The sequence below is a fragment of the Chelonoidis abingdonii genome, chromosome 2 (assembly GCF_003597395.2).
Source record: "Chelonoidis abingdonii isolate Lonesome George chromosome 2, CheloAbing_2.0, whole genome shotgun sequence".
In the NCBI taxonomy this organism is placed as follows: domain Eukaryota; kingdom Metazoa; phylum Chordata; order Testudines; family Testudinidae; genus Chelonoidis; species Chelonoidis abingdonii.
The window spans coordinates 125196055-125216569 of NC_133770.1; the positions used below are offsets into that span (position 1 = coordinate 125196055).

At 41.5% G+C, this 20515-nt stretch overlaps 1 protein-coding gene across 1 annotated transcript in view; it reads right to left on the reverse strand.

Moving 5' to 3' along the window:
• GALNT12 (polypeptide N-acetylgalactosaminyltransferase 12) overlaps positions 1-20515 on the reverse strand; it is a 96947-nt gene that overhangs the window by 55531 nt on the left and 20901 nt on the right. The window contains exons 2-4 of the mRNA XM_032765624.2: positions 14303-14472; positions 6458-6647; positions 2135-2320 (exon numbers count right to left, since the gene is read on the reverse strand). Coding sequence (XP_032621515.1) covers positions 2135-2320; positions 6458-6647; positions 14303-14472 — 546 coding nt within the window. The remainder of the gene's footprint in view (positions 1-2134; positions 2321-6457; positions 6648-14302; positions 14473-20515) is intronic.

The window sequence follows — 20515 nt, forward strand, 5'->3', positions numbered from 1 at the left end:
TCATTAATGTTTGTGAGGCACTCAGATATTCTGGTGACAACATCCCTAAAAAGCCTAGGAAGAAATGAATAATTCTGCATTTCACAGAATCATAGACTTCAAGGTCAGAAGGGACCATTATGATCATCTAGTCTGACCTGCACAATGCAGGGCACAGAATCTCACCCACCCACTCCTGTATCAAACCTGTGTCTGAGCCATTGAAGTCCTCAAATCATGGTTTAAAGACTTCAGGGTCCAGAGAATCTTCCAGCAAGTGACCCGTGCCCCACGCTGCAGATGAAGGTTTTGGAGGACAGGTTGAAAATAAAGGCAGGGGCCACTGATTAAATGATGAGGATAAAAATACCGAAAAGCTGCCTTGTTCCTGGAGCACACTATCCACTGCTGAACTGGAGTAGCCTCCAAGGTGGAGGGCAGAAGCCACCCAGCAACACATAGGATGTTATACAACTGCAGGGATCAGTGGACATTTAGTAAAATTACACTGGGCAAACCCTATCCCTTCCAAATAATGCATCATGAGCTTAAATTGAAGATCTGTTTGTTGTGTGGGATGTTTGTTTAAAGTCTTATGATAGAATCACAGAATATCAGGGTTGGAAGGGACCTCAGAAGGTCATCTAGTCCAACCCCCTGCTCAAAGCAGGACCAATCCCCAGACAGATTTTTGCCCCAGATCATTAAATGGCCCCCTCAAGGATTGAGCTCACCACCCTGGGTTTAGCAGGCCAATGTTCACACCACTGAGCTATCCCTAAAACTTCCACACAGAATTCTAAAGCCAGATCCTCAGCTGGTGTAAAACAGTGTAGCTAACTAAAGTTAGTGAAGCTACACTAGTTTACATCAGCTGAGGATCTGGTCCAATTTAGCTTGAGAATAAAGGGAGAACCATCACCGTCTAGATTTGAACCTGTAGATACAGCCTGATCTCTCCATATGAGGTGACGTAGCTTTCCTCAAGAAAAGCCTTCTCTAGTAGCTCCATGTTTGGTGCCCTATGCTAACCACATAAATGATTAATTGTATTTCTGCCAACACTCCTCAGCTTTACTTAATAGATCATCATAACCTCTTCGTCTTATGTCTTCTGTTGCCTGTGATACATTTCATACACAGTGTCATTACTCCTCACTGCTTTTGCGTTCTCCTCCTAAGGACAGTATCCTTCCATGTTTGCTTCTCATTCAGGACCCAATAATACAACCCTTATGCATACCTATGTGAGTATGTCCCATTTATTTAAATGAGATTACTTGATGGAGTAAGGACTCACTAATGATAGGTTGCACTCATTAGCCTGTAGGCCCTGATGTTGCCACCCTCACTCATGCTGAGTTGTAGCTACTCTGAGTAAACCCACCATTGTTTATAGGCAAGGCTTAAAAAATGTATACAAAACCTACTAGCCTAAGGACCAAGACTACTTGTCAGGCCATAATACACAAGTGCCTTAAGCAGCATGCACCCTCCTGCTCTGTCTCCTCCAGAGCTGTGCCTCTGAAAACACAGAAAGACATCACGACATTGGTTCACGCTCTTCAGATTTCTATTTTTTTTAAATATCAAAAGCTGAGATTTTGAACAAACTGATGACACTACCCAGGAAAAATTCCTTCTCACTCTTGATGAATGGATTTTGCCCGCTCTTTTAATAGGACAACTAAGCTACTAATATAAGAGTAGGGTTGCCTGTTTCAGTACTATCAAATCTTATTATTAACTATTGCCTCTTGCCTGTTTGCCAAGCTTCTTATTTGTGTGCATAAATCACCACTTGCTATTCTCTCCAAGTCTCCTGTCCTTATCTTTTCCCAGTGTTCTACTGTTATTCCATTAGATTTAGCAGTAAACCTCTTTTATATGGCAAGAAACGCTTCCTGAGTAAATGCATTCATGACAATTTACATAGCAAAAGTAATGCAGATTTCTTTTTTAAAAGCATGATGACTGGAACTACATTAAAAAAAGAAAGAACGTTTCTTTTAAAAACTCTGTATTTTCAGTTTCAGTGCTGAATTCTAAGTGCTCAGTTATACAAATTCTTTTATTTCTCTTCAGCTGAAGTTAAAATTTGTAAATTTTATAAAATTTGACATTTAAAATGAAGATACAGCAAAATAAGACTCACCTGATTACATCAGTTTTGGACTGTCTTCGTTTTTGCTCCCTCTCTGGGATAACATGCCAAGTGAAGACGAGTCTCCAGTCAAACCCACCAATCTGTGGTTCCCCAGCATTTCCCAAGTACTCAAATGTATTCCATTCAATCACGTCGATCACAGGACACACAACTGCTGACTCATCTTCCCCAATTCTAAATTATTTGAAGAAAGAAAAAAAAATATTTTTGTTGACACTAGCAGAAACTAGAAATGGCAGGACTAAAAAAAGGGTCTATTAATACAAAAGTAAAGTTTTTACCCCCATTTTACATATATTGGGATACAAGTAACGAACAGTTACTTACAGTAGGTGTACTTCTTTGAGATATTGTAGTGAGTGTGAATCCTGCTCTAGGTGCACGTGTACCTCATGCACACAAGACCAGAGTATTTTTGCTAACCATGTCCATCAGGGCTGCACTTGGGCCCCATGTCTCCTAGTGTGGGCAATCCCTCTGTAGGTGACAGACAAGTTGTATCCTCCCTGAACTGTGGAAGTGAGGCATTTCAGCTGTATCTGTAAACAAGTGACTGAACCACTGCTCTCCTGAATCTGGCATCCAAGCTGGCTGCCATGTCAAGCACAGAATGTCTAAGAAAAGTTAGTGGGTTGCTTCACTTAGCTGCCTTGGAGATCTCAGAGACTGGCATTAGGAGTATAGCAAGCAGGACAATTGCCCAGGGCCATACACCACAGGAGGCCCCATGCAGCAGGGCTTGGGCTTCAGAAATGTTGCAGAAATCCAATGTGTGAGCAGGTAAAGGAGGCAGGGTGGGGGCTCACTCCTTAGCTTCTGTCCTGGACTCCAGCGACTCTAACATCGAGAGTGCCTTGATGTTCAGTGAGAGAGCCTGACCATTATAGCAGATTTTTATTCTCTGAGATGAGACAGTTTGGTCTTTCGACGTGTCCCATTTCCCCAGGCCAGGATCAAAGCTAAGGGGTGCATCACTGGAGCTGGGGTTGGTGCTGAAGGAGTTGCTGCATTGTAGGTTGTTGCTTCTCCCTAGGCCTTGACACCCTGCATGGCGTGGTGGATTCCTCTCTGGAGACTTAGCAGTGTTTGTCCTTATGGGAGGACACTGCACTCCTTCTTGAGCTTCTGCTTCCATGTTTGGAGTGGCCCTCTCAGTACCTGACTTCAGCTGCTGCTGAGACCTGCTGTATCTTTGCTCAGCACCATCTTCTCCACGCTAGTCTTAGGCGTCACCTGCTTGCTTAGTGTAGTGCTGGATCATGCTGGATCATCCACCAGCAGGATTTCAGATCTTGTTTTCTTAGGGTCTGAGGAGACTTTCATGGACTGTTCCAGCAGATGGCAATTAAGCCTTGCGTTTTGTGACTTACGCATTCTAGCAGAGGAAGACAAGCACACCAAGCATTTTCTCTGAATGTGCAATTCCCTCAGGCAAAGAGAGACACCTACTGTGCCCATCCTTTAGAGGGATTAGTCCATTGCTGGATGCACAGGGTTGGAAGCCCACAGGTTTTGAGTCTGCCATGAAAAGGAGCCCTGTACAAAGATGTGTATATGGCAGGCCGAGTCTGAATAATAGACTTGAGTCTTAATGGGTTGCATCAGTTCATGGTGGTCAAATACAGTAGATCAGAAGTGGCTTCAAAAACTTTAGAAAGTTTTGAAGTTTAGCCTGAGTGAAGAACTAGCAGGCAGAACGGGGGGAGGATGAAGCCACCCAGCCCTTTATATGGGCACATGCTCATATGGGAGTATGAGGATGCATACACAGCCCTGATGGACACTGCTATTCAAAACAGCTCTATTTTCATGTACATGATGAGGTGCATGTGCACCTACAGTGGGATCCAGACATAACTTGAAGAAACATTGGACATTTTTCCATCCAGTCATAGAAATATTTTGCTGTATATTAAAAAAAAAAAAAAAAAAAAAAAAAAAAGATTGCCACACAGGTATAATTACAAAAGAAAGCAGATAAACGAGCACAAAAAAAATCTGCTTTTTCTGCAAACTAAGACTGAACCAGATCACCCAAAGTATATTCAGTACACAAGAAAGAAACAGTGAACTTATGTTCCATCCTCAACAAAAGGGATCCAGATTCTGAGATCACCTGATTAGGCTGATTTATATAGAGTTGTATGGAAGGCAATTCACGACATTTTCAGTAAAGAAAATCAGACTATTTATCCAAAAAGTCCTTCCTAAGACTGCCATCTTCTGGCTTACCTAAACTACTTACAGACTGCCTCTTCATATGTAAGGTTGTTTCTTCAATCACTTGATATTAAAATCCTTATTATTTTAATCGCCTTTCCCTGCTGTTTTCCATTTAATCAGGTACAATTAATCTAATATGTCTGGAATTTACCATACATGGTCCTGTCCCAGAGGTTAAAATTCAGGGGAAACAAATCAGACAGCTTGTTTGTAACAGGTCAATTAAAAAAAAAATCTGAGTTTAGGGGAAGCTGTCAAACATGCCTAAGGAAGTTAGGAGCATGTTTCCATTGAAAGTCAATGTGATGCATGCTCCTAAACCCGCTAGGGCAAGGCAGTTTTGAAAATCTCACTTGTGTTTTTTGTAAAGTTGTACTTTTTGGCCTCTTCTTCAAAGTCCATTATACTCAATGGGAGTCTTTCTATTGACTTTAAATGGGTTTGGATCATGTCCTTCAGCCTCAGCAAGAGCTGGTGCCTTTGGGAAGGACTGAATATAGTCTCCTATCTGCAATACAATCTTCATAAAGTCTGTGTAGGCATTATAAATATTGCAAGTGTAGCTCTTGCATTAGAAGGGGTCTGGATGTGGCTTTGAGAGCAGAAAGAAGAAAAAAGATATGGCATTGTTTACAGAGCCTGAGAGAAGCTAAACTCTGCTGTGGGAATATCTATGGCTCCATTCAAACTAGTAAAAATATACAAGTGTATTTAGTAGATGAGTAGTATATGGATGCAGCTGAAATAGTATTACAAATGTAGATGGGGTATTTCGTGATTTGTTCTGTTAAATGAAGGCTTCGATTCTGCATCATTCTGTGATGGAGATGGCATATGTGTCGAATGACAGCTGTAAATCAAAGCATCGCTGAGTATACAGGACTCAAATTATAGTGTGTGTACACACAATCTTAATTCTTTCCCATTGAAAACTCTTTTGCATAGTGCCTGACTCAGCCCTCTTTATTCCATATGAATATGGAAAGAAAACTTGGAAGGCAAGTTCTTCTTTGCTCTTCTTTCCAACTTGCTTATGTGTATCTTGCACTGAAATAGTGAACTTCTGTCTAGAACTGAGTATCTCTAGAACTGTTCCTTGGTCCCTTACCAGGCTGACAATGTGGTCACCAACAGAGCTGTGCGAATAAATGATTTTTTGGTTCACTGGCAGACCAAACAATTCGGGGAAAAAAAATGGTTTCAGGTTGGACACTTACAGCCTTATCTATTCATAGCAAAGGGTTAGATTCACAAGGCAACTTCAATGCCAGTGGCATTCACAAAATGGAGGAGGAGAGGTCACAGTGGTGGTGCTTCCCTTTATACTTTATAGCCTAGTGATTAGGGCACTTACCTGGGATGTGGGAGACCCAGGTTTGATTTCCTGATCTGGAGCATGGACTTGAGCCCAGTCTGTCCTTCCTAGGTGAGTACCCTAACCCTGGGTCTATAGCAGTGGTGGGCAACCTGCAGCCTGTCAGGCTAATCCATTGGCGGGCCGTCAGTTTGTTTACATTTGCACAGTCGCCCACAGCTCCCAGTGGCCGCGATTCGCCATTCACGGTGGAAATGCTGAAACTCACCATTTTGACATTTCTGAATTTTATCCCCTTCCCCCCCCAACAGAAATAAGCTGCCAAAATTGACAGAAATTTGAAATATGTTTGGTCAACCCGAATATGCATTTTTCAGTGAAAAAAGCTGTTGCCAAAAAACATTACCCAGTTCTAATCACAAACACCAAAGTAGGTGAAAAGTTCAGGGCCTCATATAAAACATTGTCCTCTGTTCCTGGCAACAATCCTTCATTCCTTTGGGAAGAAGGAAATTGGATCTTCGAACCTCTAATTCGACTAGGCTATTAATCTGTTCTATAGAGAAACAAAATTTGCTGTTAAATAAAATGAATATTTACCATTCTGTTGCACTTCAAATAGCAAATACTTGCATTCTCTGAGAAATCACATTGTGGTAATTACTAGTTAATGACGATATTTTCATTGCCTCTACAAACATGGAAATTTAACAGATGACTCTTTTCTCAAGTTTATAATAATAAAAAAAAATGCACAATTTGTATAACTTTACCTTTCCAATAGTGGTTCAAGCCACCCTTCATGACACTCACAGTGGCAATCAAGAAATGTCAAAACATCGCCTTTCGCAAGAGAAGCTCCCAGAAGTCGAGCTCGAACCAGTCCTTCTCTTTTATTTGCACGAATAAGACGTACCTTGCGTAAACCAGCCACATAGTTTTCCAAAGGTTTCTTTAAATGGTCTATTACAAAAAAGTTGAACAGATCACTGTAAAATTATTGTACATAGCAGGTTATAAAAAAAAATAAATAGTATTTAAAGCACTGTTGTAATACACTAATAACAGTGTTGTGCGATCTAGCATGTAGCCCTTCTCCCACTCTTGGCATGTCCCCAATACCTGGACAGGCCAAGGGAACCGACGATGTAAAACTAGGGTGGACAAAAATCATGATTATCTTGTTAAAAATAGATTTTATTTAAATCAATTTTTAAAATCAGACTTATTTACATGTTGCTTGTTCTTAGCTTTCTTCCTTTCTTACAGCTTTTAATGGCTGAAGTGGATGATTTATACTTGTTCCTAATGTGGCAAAGTACCTGCCTCTCCTTTTGTTAGCTCAGTCCTTCTTAGCCTCAGAGACACAGGCTTGGGCAAAGTAAAAGAAAAAAACCCCTTCCCAATCTCACAGGGTCTGGCTGATCCTTTCTCAGCCAGCCCCTTGCTCTAGTTTCCTCTCCTTCTGGGGAGAATGCAATCTGCCTTGCAAGAAGAGTCTCAGAGTTCAGCTGCCCCTACTTGCTGGCAGCTACTCTGCTTCTCTCTTCCTCCCCCCCCTTGCTTCCCTGCCAGGGAGGATTTAAAAAGGTCTCCAGCAATTGGGGCCAGCTGAACCTAATTAGTTCCCTGATAACCCCTGTCCCAGCTGAACCTTATTCCTCCAGGGCTAAGCCTTCCGGGACCAATTACTACCCCTCTCCTGGTAGCTAATTGTCCTGAGTTTGCCACACTAACAATTAGAAAACTAATTTAAAGAAACATTTCCAATTTTACATTTTTTTTTTTACTAAGAAGTTTCACACTTAAAATAGTCATTTATGCGATAAAAAATAAGTTATAGGCCCAATTCTGTAACATTCATATTGTGAGAACACCACAAACTCAAATACAAAATTGATAAACAAATAGCCCATATTATATTTGCAAACAGCACCTTCCAATATATTGAACTTCCACCAGTCAAGAAAACTAAAATGCTTTGCCCTGCTGTTCTCCTCCGTTAGGGTTTGCAGTCTGAAGTCAATAGGATGTGTACTCTTAAATCATACAGTGCTTTTGAAAATACCACATGTTAGGAGCCTAATCCTATTTTGAACATTTTGGCCTGTTTGTACAAAAAAATTCACAATAACTTTGTTTATGTATTGAAAGTTTAAACAGCTTTTCTTTATTAACTTTGAAACAATTTTGTTTTGAAGTCACAAAGATTTTGTGCGATTAATAGTAAAGTTTTTTAATAAAAATACAATTTAGATCCTGATGCTGCAAAGTTATGCACTTGCTTAACTTAAGGACAAGCTGTCCCACTGAAATCCAGGGGGAATACTCACATGAGTACCTATTGAAGGGTTTGGAGAGTGAGAGCCTTAATTTTCAATATTTTTGGTTTTTACAAAGCCTCAACTTGATCTAAATCAATTATTTAAAACCGACAACCCAAACAAAACCAACAAAAGATTTAAATTATTATTTAAAATGGTTCCATCTTGTGTTAAAGCAGCTGTACCAGTTTTACACCAGTCAAAGGTTTCTCTATGTGTAGGGAAAGGCTCAGTTGCAAGTTTGAGGGAGCTGATTGCACTGCTCCCATGGAGCAAAGGGGACTTTGACAGGACCAAAAATCTTGACCCTGTATTTCCAATTGAAAGATGTATGTCTGTAGTTGGTATAAAATATTTTTTGAAAAATACAGTCTTTTCAAGTGTGGTTCTGCTCTGAAGAGTGCCTATTTAAAAAAGGTACCTAACATATCTACTCCAGGCAAGACTGAGTTCTTCAGGTCAAGGACTACGTTTTTGTATGGAGTATGCATCATGCCTAGCACAATAAGGCCCCAGTACTTTGGGGTACTTCCAGGCACTATTGTAAAGAAATGTTCAGAGAATGTACATCTCATTTGCACTAAAAGTTTATGATGAGAGAATTCTGAGACAAGTAGCATCATACGAGCAAGGAGAAAACATTTATTTGGAGAGGCAAGAAAGGATATTATTTTAGAAAAAGAAGGGGGTGTTCCCCCAAAAAATCTTCACTCTGCAATGCTGAGTGTTGGAAATGTCTTTACAACTATAACCCTCAGGTGTAAACTAAAGGTGCCCTGGGGCTGCTGTTTTTGCAGTGTAAAAGAGGAGCTCTGTATATAACACTAAAGCAGCCACATACCAGAACTCAACGTAGAAAACACACTCAGAATTATCCAGGGTGATTCCGAGCACATGGGCACCAGGTTTGTATAATTTTTCGTGGTGCCCAGAATGGGTTCAAGCAGAGCCATTTCATCCATAGGATGGACCAGGGCAACCACCCTGAGCCCCATGCTTTGGGGGGCACCGTGCTTCAGGCAGCAGCGAGCAACCCAGCCCCAGCCTAAGCAGAGATGGGAAGTGGCAGGGTGGGGGCTAGGGTGAAGGCATAGAGTGGGGGTGCAGCAGGGGCGAGAAGCAGTGGGGCGGAGCGAGCTGGGATCAGATCACTCTCTGATGCTGGCACCAGGCCCCCCGCTAACCCACCAGGCTGCCCTGGACCCCACGGCCCCCTGAACCACAGGGTCTCCGAAGCGCGGGGCCCAGGGCGGTTGCCCCAGTCCATCCTATGGATGGGATGGCTCTGCAAATATAAAGGCAAACACTGGTGGAGCCAGACCCATGTTCCTGAATATTAATGGAGCAGGAGCACCACAGGCCCAGGTTTTTGAACTGCAAAAATGAATTTCATGTGGTGTACAGTGCAGCTCTCCAATTGTTCATGGGGTTGTGTCAGGAGAACTTGATTGAAAGGCTGAAAATCATTTCAGGCAGATTAATATGCATAAAAATCCAGGCTCCCTCCCTAATGTTCATTTGGAATGAGTTGAAAGATGCAATCCACTGCAATATCAAGGTCATCAGTTGAAACTGTAAAAATGCAATTACACTTTTATTTCAATGTTTGTGTGCAATATGCCTGACTAGGTAGTGTGTGCCATCAGGGCACAATAACGAGCACAGGCGCAGACTCCGTGGGTGCTCTGTGACTAGAGCATCCATGGCAAAAATTGCAGCCAAGCTCCCCACTCCTCGCCTCCTTCTCCCTGCCCTGAGTGTGCTGCGGCCCCCCTCCTCCCCCTCCCTTCAAGCACTTCCCACCCCCCCAGCCACCTAACAGCTGTTTGGCAGTGCTCAGAATTTTCCATGAAGGGGGGGAGGAGGAGCAGGGACGTGGCATATTCAGGGAAGGAGGCGGAGAAGAGGTGAGGCAGAGACAGGGACTTGGGGTAAGGGGGTGGAAAGGGGGCGGGGCTGGGGTGAGAAAAGGCAGGGTGGGCAGGGACTTTGGGGAAGGGGTGGGGCGAGGGCAGTGCAGGAATGGGGGTCAAGCACCCTCTGGGCAGAGTGGAAGTCGGTGCCTATGATAGCCAGCAAATGGCTTACTGTTCCATACAGTTTCAAAGTGGGGCTTTCTGGGTTTTTCAGAAAGATGACGAACAAAAATCAGAACAGGCATTTTGGAAAACCAGACAAAAAGGGCATAATTCCTGCACACACTCTTAGCAGTTCCTTAAGTAAATTCAGTTGCTGAAAATGCAATCTGGAAGTGAACGGACTTGGAGATATGTTTTTCTTTTTAAAAAAAAAGTACAATAGCAGATATCACCCAATTTACATGAATAATAGTACAACATTTCAGTAATTTGTCTTCCGTCTGTAAACGTTTTGGTGAAAGTTTAGGAAGGGGCTGAAAAGCAGACCAATTTATCTGTGAAAGATATACTAAGAAAAGAATATTAGATTTTTTATCCTAAAAAAAGAATATTAGGTTTGTATTGATTTAATCATTTTGCTCCAACAGTGAGATAGGCTTAATTTTAAATCTCTACCCTTCTGCCCCTGTTCCTTTCCCCCTCTGCTCCTGTTGCCATGTCCTGTCCCTCTCACACAGCTCCTGTCTGTCCCTCTCTTTGCCTCTCCTTTACATTTGAATCAGTTAGCTTCTTTCTCCTCCTCTTTCACATTGCCTGGCTGCTGGGGGAGACCACTGAGGGTATGTCTACACTACGAAATTAGGTCAATTTTATGGAAGTCGATTTTTTAGAATTCAATTTTATACAGCCTACTGCCCATGTCCACACTAAGCGCATTAAGTCGGCGGAGTGCGTCCTCACTACCGTGGCTAGTGGCTAGCCATCCTACAGTTCCCGCAGTCTCCGCTGCCCATTAGAATTCTGGGTTAAGCTCCCAGTACCTGATGAGGCAAAAACTTTGTCACAGGTGGTTTTGGGTACATGTCGTCAGGACCCCTCCCTCCCTCCTTCCATGAAAGGAATGGCAGACAATTGTTTTCTGCCTTTTTTCCGAGGTCCCGTCCACTGGACCCGCTCAGCCAGCTGCCTGCCTGGATGATTGGAACCCCAGACTGGCAGTGGGCTGAGCATGGCCAGCAGATGGAGCCCCAGACTGGCAGCGGGCTGAGCTGCTCAGCTCGCTGCTGGTTTGGGGATCCGTCTGCCAGCTCCTGCCAGTCGGGGTCCCGCTCAGCTCCGCTCAGCTGGCAGATCTCGGTGAGGCCGATCAGGGGTGCCTGGATAGACATGGCTATCCTCCTCTTAGAGCACCGAATGGGAGTGACTCCAGGTTGTTCTCTTCTTTAAGTTTTGTCTCATGGAGATTCAGTCCTGCCTGGAATATCATGCGAGCTGGAGGCTTCTGCCTCAGGCTGCTCACCCAGCCGGCAGCACCACGCGGTTGCACCTACCCAGCCTGCCCCTTGCTCTCATGGCTCATGAAGCCTGGGGGACAGTAGTAAGAAGCAGTTCAACTTGTGGAATGACAAATCCAGAACGAAGGATTGCACTCTATGATTATAAGATTAAGATTATTTCAGAGTCCTAGATAGCATTTAGTCCCGATAAAAGGCTTCATGAACATTTTCCCACGCCTCTAACAAAAATGTTTAATTTATCAGAGAAGCTGAAAGGGTAAGGAACCTGGGACTATAGCTTAAACAGAGCGTCCATATTATTAAACTCATAATTGATATAATTAAAAGTAAAATTTCACAGCACGGTCTCTTCTAAGACTAAAAATGCACGAGGGGAGTCAGAAAAAGGAACAGTAACCTGTTTCCACCAGGTTTTGAACTGGGGACATTTCGGGTGTTAGGTGAACATGATCACCACTACACTAAGGGGCTTCTCTTTTTTAAACAGACTTTGCCGAATGCACAGGAATGTTTTCTCTAGCTACAGAAGCTACCTAATGCAATGTCTATATCTATGACCTTCCTGCTCACAAAGTGGTCATGCCCCTGTCCAAGGCTGACACAGCACGGAGTGCATGTGACACAACGACCTGGCTCAGGCGGATCGCTAGTGAGGCATGATACTTTTGCCGTTAAGCAAACACAGCAATTCTTTCCTGGCCTCTGCCATTGAATGCCCCCATGCATTACACTGTGCCCTATCAATACGGAAGGACTGCATGAGCTTGGAAAACACGTAATCCGAGTGCATTTTTTTCGCCTTCTAATCTGCAATAACCTCAGGGACGGAGATGATAGGGGGAGCATAGAAACATTCTGGGGGGACTGCATGGTCACCTGTGCTCCGAGTGCTGCTGAGTTCGCCACACTGGCCAAAACAGGAAATGAAATTCAGAGGTTCCCGGGGCTTTTCCTGTGTAGCTGGCTAGTGCATCTGCGTTCAAAGTGCTGTCCAGAGCGGTCACAATGGAGCACTCTGGGATAGCTCCCAGAGACCAATACCGTCAAATTGTATCCGCACTACCCCAGATTCGACCTGGCAATGTCAATTTCAGCGCTAATCCCCTCATCGGGGAGGAGTACAGAAATCCATTTTAAGAGCCCTTTAAATCGACAAAAATGGCTTCGACGTGTGGACGAGTGCAGGGTTAAATCGATCTAACGCTGCTAAATTCGACCTAAAGTCGGAGTGTAGACCAGGGCTGGGAGTCCAGAAAAACATCTCCTGGCTCTCACTTTTACTGCCTGGCAACATGACAGCTAGGAGGATCAACTGCTCAGGCTCTGAATCCCTGGGATGCAGTACGCTCAACTGCTCCATGAGAATGGACCGTCACAGTCAGTTCAGCAATTAGGAGCAGGGGTTCTGGAACAATTTTTATATTGGGGTGCTAAGAGCCATTGAACCAAAGAGTAAACCATGCATATAATGGAAACCACTTCAAGCCAGCACCCCTAGTTCCAGCACCTATGATTAGGAGCTGTGCAATGACTGATCATGCAGGGAACCATTCCCTAAAGTACATATTTATATTTTCCAATCTTTATGTTGCATTAGTGTGGTCATTTAAGATACTTACATATTTTAATTATATATTCAAAAATAAATACTAGTATGTTTAATATAAGTTGTGGACAATAGTTTACTATATTGTATGCATTGAAACATAAAATGTATATTTCAAAATATATACATTTTAAGTAGTTTTTTAAAAGTTGTTTTAAGATACATAGACTGTGACAAACTTTTTTTATTAAGTACATCACAATTAAAAAAATTCATTGAGTAACACTTCTGAATCTAGATGTGCTAGTATAATACAAAAATATTCAGAAATAAGTTGTGGCAGAAAAGAGCAGAACTTTGTAGAAACTGAAAGGACCAATAGCTTAGATTTATCACTCATTTGTGGATAAAATTTTGCATCCATGCTACAATCCTTCACTGTAAGCCATATCAATTTACAGTGCAGGGAAATCAAGTAAAGGTTTAAAAAAGGGGAAAGTAAGAATTTTGATCAAGTTATGTTTGTACCAGAATGTTCTTTAATTTTTTAGGATTTTCTATACTTCCCCCTTCATGTGGACTTTGGACAATAGTACTGCCACCCTCTATCTTCCTTGTACTCTACAAATATAACCTTTACTTTTAATAAAATATTATATAGGAATATGAAAAACATACCCAAATCTTCCATATACATTCAAAGTGATATTTTAGAGTGAAAGAACTGTAAACATGCATTATATATATCTTAGCAGTATCTCTCAAAATCCGGAAAGCTCTTACAAGATAAGTAGCAATTTAAAAAAAAAAAAAAAAGGATATCCCCACCAGTAAGCCATTTCTTTCATATAACAATATTTGCAAATAGCCAGAGTATAATCTTACATTATGAGTGGCAGACAAAACTACACCTAATATTTTTATGACACATATTTCTAGCTGCTATCTACCTTACATGGGTCCCCACTACTCACATTGCCTCACAATCTTCAATGTCTTTATCCTCATAACAACTTTGTGAGGTACTGATGGGGAACTGAGGCCTACAGATATTAGAGGGACTTGCCCACGGTCACATATGAAGACTGCAGCTGACCAGGGAATTAAATTCAGATTTCTAAAGTCTCTAGTTAGCACTATAACCATTACACTGTTTCTCCTCTCAACTTGCTGAACAAGACACTGAATTTGACAGTCCCACCAGCATGGCAAAGTAAAAGTGATTTCAAGCTACAGTATGGCTAAATATAACAATTACAAAATGTTAGTGAGCCATTATCGTATCAGTATACCTTCTACTCCTGCAGACTTTTACTTCACCCACCTTGTCTGTCTGACAAAAGTACTGTTATTTATACAATGAAATACCTACCCTTGTCACTATAATCATCCACCAGGATAACTTCTTCCAGCAGAATATCTGGGGATGTCTCAAGAACACTATGCACTGTTCGCAGAAGTGTTGACCAAGCCTCATTATAAAAAGCTATTACAACTGAGGTTTTTGGAAGGTTATGATAATCGTATTTCTTCTCTTTGCACCTGTAAATAAAGGGACTCAAAATTAGTAAAAGTGTGAAATTATCTATAAATTTTCATAAAAAACAGTTTTCAAATGAAGACTGCATACACTACTTACTAATTTTTTTTAGCAAGAACACATCAAAGATATAAAAACAATGAGGAAAGTCTTGCAATGTGCTTAGTGAGGTAGCTATTATTCAGGGGGACTCTAACTTCCTCAGTTTACATTTATATTTCAAAAATATCCAATCATCTAAAAAGACAAGGGAAGATGGCTCTGGCTCATTTAGATGCAATATGTGTCCCATCAGAAAATGACTTCAGATTAAAGAATTTTACTTGGGGAAAACGCTATGGCCTCCGGCTCACCACAGGAAGACACATCCAGTGAGGATATTGCAACAACTAAGATCTGCTATTATTTTGTGCCTAAATTACTGATAACTTAACTTTTGTCCTGGAAGCTAAATTTGAAAAACTAGAGAACAAAGTGGAAGTGCTCAATAGCAAAATTGCTACTACAGAAAAAGCCAAAATATATCTAAAGAAAATTCAGTAACAGATAAAGACAATGGAATTTGTGCAACAAAGTGCCTTAATTCAAGAAGACCATAAAAATGCTGGAATGTGATCCTAAAATCCTCACGAACAGAGAGAGGTATAAAAGTACACACATAATTGGCTCTGCAGAAGGAGAGCAAATTCACAATCCTGTCAAGTATTTTGAAAAATGGCCATCAAACACCAAAATACTAGTATCTCTTGATTAAAAAGTTCACACAGAATTCCAAGGGTGATCTACAACAACAGGCACAAGACTAGAGTTGTATGATTCCAAACATATTATGATCAATAAGGTTTTTATAGCTTTGCGATCAGAGGGTAAGATCAAGGAATCTGGGAACAGAATTTATATTTTTCAGCATTTTTACTTGCAATATAGAAATAGAGGGCAGAATGTACCATGCCCCTGCCTGGCAACAATTCCATGTCAAATAGATTGAATTTGCTTTGCTTTACCCATGTATGATTTACTACAAAAATGCTATTTTTCTACACCAGTAGAAGCACTGCCTCAAGAAACTTGCAAATCTGCCAGATGACTAGACTGCATATTTAACAGCCTCCTGGCCCTTTAGAATGGAAATGTATACTGTAAGTATAAATGTTGCTGTTTGCGTGGTCTAATATTTAACCATAAAAACATGAATAGAAAAAAGACAACATATATAGAATCACAGGGTTAGAAGGGATCACATGGGTCATCTAGTCTAACCCCCACAGCACTTCCCTAATTTAAAAGCTAGCAGTTATACCTCACCTTTTTGCATTTCCTGACTTGAGTATTTAACTATACTACCGTAACATTACATCCCTCCTTTTATTTTTGTATTTAACTCTGTTAAATAGGTTTTTAGTTTGCACACATCACCATAGCATCTAATTATCTACACTCTGTATGAACCATTTCACCTAACCCTGCGGTATTCAACACAATACATTTATTAGAAAGAGAAGGTGGGTGAGATAATTTTTTATTGGACCAACTTCTGTTGGTCAGAATGACAAGCTTTTGAGCTTACACAGAGCTCTTCTTCAGGTCTGGGAAATGTACTCAGAGTGTCACAGATAAATACAAGATGAAAGATTGTTTAGCATAAGGAGTTAACACATTTCAAAGGGCACATAAGTAAATAACACATTTCAAGGTGAGGTGGCCTGTTAACACCTCTTCAGTCTTAGGGAAAAGAAAGGGGGAAAACAGCTGGTGGGATGGGTGAAGTGGGTTATAGATGGTAGTAATAAGCCATAAATCCAGTGTCTCTGCTCATTCCATGATTTTTAGAAGAATTTCTTCGGGGCAAAGGGCTCACTGGTATCATGGAATGAGTTTCGGCTGGCCTGACCAGTTCAGTGTATCCCAATTCACTGAGTCTTAATCTGTATCTAATAGGTGGCATGTAAGAGATCACTGGAAAACTAATAACTCACTGATTATTAATATTTTTGCGTGATGTATGTTGGTAAACAAGTCTGCCCTAGACAAAGGAATATGCTTATTTTTCTGACTAGCCTGGTCATCAGGCAGAGAGAATGAAGGTCTATTTACATATGAGATTAAAAAAAACTAACAAGTGGGGAAGGATACAACATGAGGTCTATACCTCAGCTGGGAAGAGAAACTTCATCTAGGCTATAAAGATGGGGTCTGAAGCTCAAGTGACAATCAACTGACTGTACAGTACTACTGTATTATAAACATATGATGACTGAAGTGTTTATGAAAGCCTATGACACACTGGTGATTAATATAATTTTGAACCATATCTATTAATGCTAAATAAGGAATTAGGATACTCATTAATATTGTGCCTTACAGTTAGTAACCAAACAAAGGGAGAGACAGGTCTCTCCCAGACAAGAGGGAACATCACAGCTCTCTACCTGTCTCCAATGAAATTAAGCAAGGTGTGACCAAAACCAACAGAGGCCCCATTTACATTTCAATCAGCAGCAGGCTGCGAAGATCACAGGAAGTGAAGAAGAGAATGGCGTCACCCTGCCTTTTGAAACAAGGTCATTGAACTTTGAGAGAGAGAACAAACAGAGGCAGAAAGCCATTTTGGCATTCAGCATTACACAGACACAAGGGGCCAGAAGTCTTGCAAAGCTGAGAAAGAAGGGTCCTTCTACCAGTTGGGGGAGAGGGCTTGAAGTCTCTGTGAACTAAGGTGAGAAACCTGCTTAGACAAAGACCTTTCACCTAAGAAGCAATGGGAAGCCAGCATCTTATACTTCTGTAGAAGGTCCTGACCGAGGGAAAGTCAGCCACAGCTGGGAAGAAGAAGAATTGGAGAGAGAACCATCGTCAACAAAACTTGTACCTTGCTAGATTAAGGGTTAGGCTTTTAGATATGTGTTTGCACTTTTATTTGTTTGTAACCCTTTCTAACTTTATTCCTTTTACTTGGCATCACTTAACTTAGGTCCTTATATATATGAATCAGTTTACCTCAGTTAAAAATTAATAAGCTCCAATGTGGTTTTGTCTCTTTAACCAAACCAACCTTATTTCTCTGAGTGGTCCAGGAGAGTAGTGGACACTTCAGAGCAGATGGTTTTGGGAAACGTCAGGACATGTGGTGTGCTGGGGGTCACCCTGCAAGTAGTAACCAAGGCTAATGGAAGCCAGGGTGGGGCTCTTGTGCTATAGGCAGGCTACTGGAGTCAGAGCTGCTGATCCAGGACTGTGCAGCACATGGACACTCAAAGAGTGACCTGGATGCTTGTCTGCTGGCATTCTGCTGGGTGAGCCACTGCAACAGGGCAATTGAGGCACCTAGAGTTACAGGGCAGGCAGGGACACAACCCCTCACTGGTCTGAACTGCACCCCCAGAACATGACACCCCTATTCTGACACCTTCCTTTCCGAAATTCTCTCCATTTTTAAATGACATTTGACTTCAGAGCTTTGGATATAGGGTGACCAGACGACAAGTATGAAAAATCAGGATGGGGATGGGGGATAATAGGCACCTATATAACACAAGACAGTACTTTAGGAGGCATGAGACTCATCAGAAAATGAACCAGATCCCTCAAGAAAAGAAGGTAGTAGAGGCACAGACCTGTTATGCATAGTTCTAGAATGGCTCTATAAAGGCTACATAGATTCATCAATTTTTATGTTCAAGTTTATGACCATGGAAATAATCATCATCCCTTCTGTATCCTAATAAGATTGGTTTGTGGTTCTCAATCCCAAAGATGTCTACTTCCTCATAGCCATCAGAAACACATTACAAATATCTGAGGTTATATGTGGGGAAAAAAGCACTATCACAATGGAGTGCTACTTGTCAGTCTATCTATGGCACTGAAAGGATACGCCAAATTAAGAACTGACTCAGACCAATGATCTATCTAGCTGAATATCCTTTCTTTTGACAGTGGTTGGTTACAGATGCTTCAGAGGGAATGAACAGAACAGCACAACTATCCAGTGATGCATCCTATGTCATCCAGTCCCAGCTTCTGGCAGTCAGAGGCTTAGGGACTCCCAGAGCATGTGTCAAGATTTTTTCCCCCACTTCGAACTTTAGAGTAAGAAGGGTCCATGCCGGTCCCCCACATTTTAAGCTTAATTCCTAGCTTAGATCTGGTATGCTGCCACCAACCAGAAGTCTGTGTCTGGCACACTTTGTTCCCCCAAAACCTTCCCTGGGGAACCCAAGACCCAAACCCCTTGGGTCTTAAAACAAGGAGAAATTAACCATCCCTCTCCTCCTCCCCCCCCGACTTTCCCCTCCCTGGATTGCCTTGAGAGGCTTCACACCAATCCAAACTCCTTGGATCTTAAAACAAAGAGGAATTAACCAATCCCTCCTTCTCCCAACCATCCCTGGTGAGTTTAGATTCAATCCTTGGATTCTAAAAAAGGAAAAATCAATCAGGTTCTTAAAAAGAAGCTTTTAATTAATTTTTCCTTTTCTTTTTATCTCTGTAAAATCAGGATGGAAAATGCTTTACAGGGTACTTGGATTCATACAGACTAGAGGATCCCCTGCCCCAGCCTGAGACTCAAAGTTACAGCAAACAGAGGTAAAAAATCCTTCCAGCAAAAAGACACATTTACAAGTTAAGAAAACAAACATAAGACTAATCCGCCTTGCCTGGCTATTACTTACTAGTTTGAAACATGAAAGACTGATTCAGAAAGCCTGGGAAAGCCTGGGTGTACGTCTCGTCCCTCTCAGTCCCAAGAGCGAACAACTAACAAAACAAAAAGCACAAACAAAGACTTCCCTCCACCAAGATTTGAAAGTATCTTGTCTCCCTATTGGTCCTCTGGTCAGGTGTCAGCCAGGTTCACTAAGCTTCTTAACCCTTTACAGGTAAAAAAGACATTAACCCTTAACTAGCTGTTTATGACAGCATGGGATTGTGTCTCTGACCATCTTGGCTACTAGCTATTTATAGACCTATCCTCCATGAAGTTATCTAATTCTTTTTTGAACTCAGTTACACTTTTGGCCTTCCCAACATCCCCTGGCAATAAGTTACAGAGGTTGACTATGCATTGTGTGAAGAAGTACTTCCTTATGTTTGTTTTAAACCTTCTGCCTAATCAGTTCTTTGGGTTATCCCTGGGTTTTGTGTTATGTGAATGGGTAAATAGCACTGCTTCATTCACGTCCACACTAGATTTTATAGATCTCTACATACCCTCTTTTAATCATCTATTTTCTAAGCTGAATAGTCCCAGTCTTTTTAATCTCTCTCCACATGGAAGCTGTTCCATACTCTCAATCATTTTGTTGCCCTTATCTATATTTTTTCCAGTTCTAATATATCTTTTGGGGCAAACAGAACTGCATGCAGTATTCGAGATGAGGGTGTACCATGGATTTATATAATGGCATTATAATAATTTCTGTCTTATTATCTATCCCTTTCCTAATAGTTCCTAAGATGCTGTTCGCGTTTTGACTGCTAGTACACACTGAGCAGATATTTTCAGAGAAATATCCAAGATGACTCACAATGATCTCTTTCTTGAGTAGTAACAGTTAATTTAGACCCAAACATTTTGTATGTATAGTTGGGATTATGTTCTCCTATGTATATTACTTTGCATTTATCAACACTGAATTTCATCTGCCATTTCATTGCCTAGTCACCAAGTTTCCAGAGATCCGTTTCTAACTCTTTACAGTTTACTTTGGATTTAACTCTTGAGTAATTTTGTATCATCTGCAAACTTTGCCACCTCACTATTTACCCCTTTTCCAAGTCATTTATCAATATGCTGAACAGCACACGTCCCAGTACAGATCTTTGGGGGACCCTACTGTTTACCCTTCCACTGTGAAAACTAACCATTTATTCCTACTCTTTATTTCCTATCTTTTAACTAGTTACTGATCCATGAGAGGACTTTCCATCTTATCCTATGACAGCTTACTTTGCTTAAGAGCCTTTGGTGAGGGACCTTTGGGTTTTCTGAAAGTCCAGTTACTACACTTGATCTGAGCTCACAGAGAGCCGAGAATATCCATT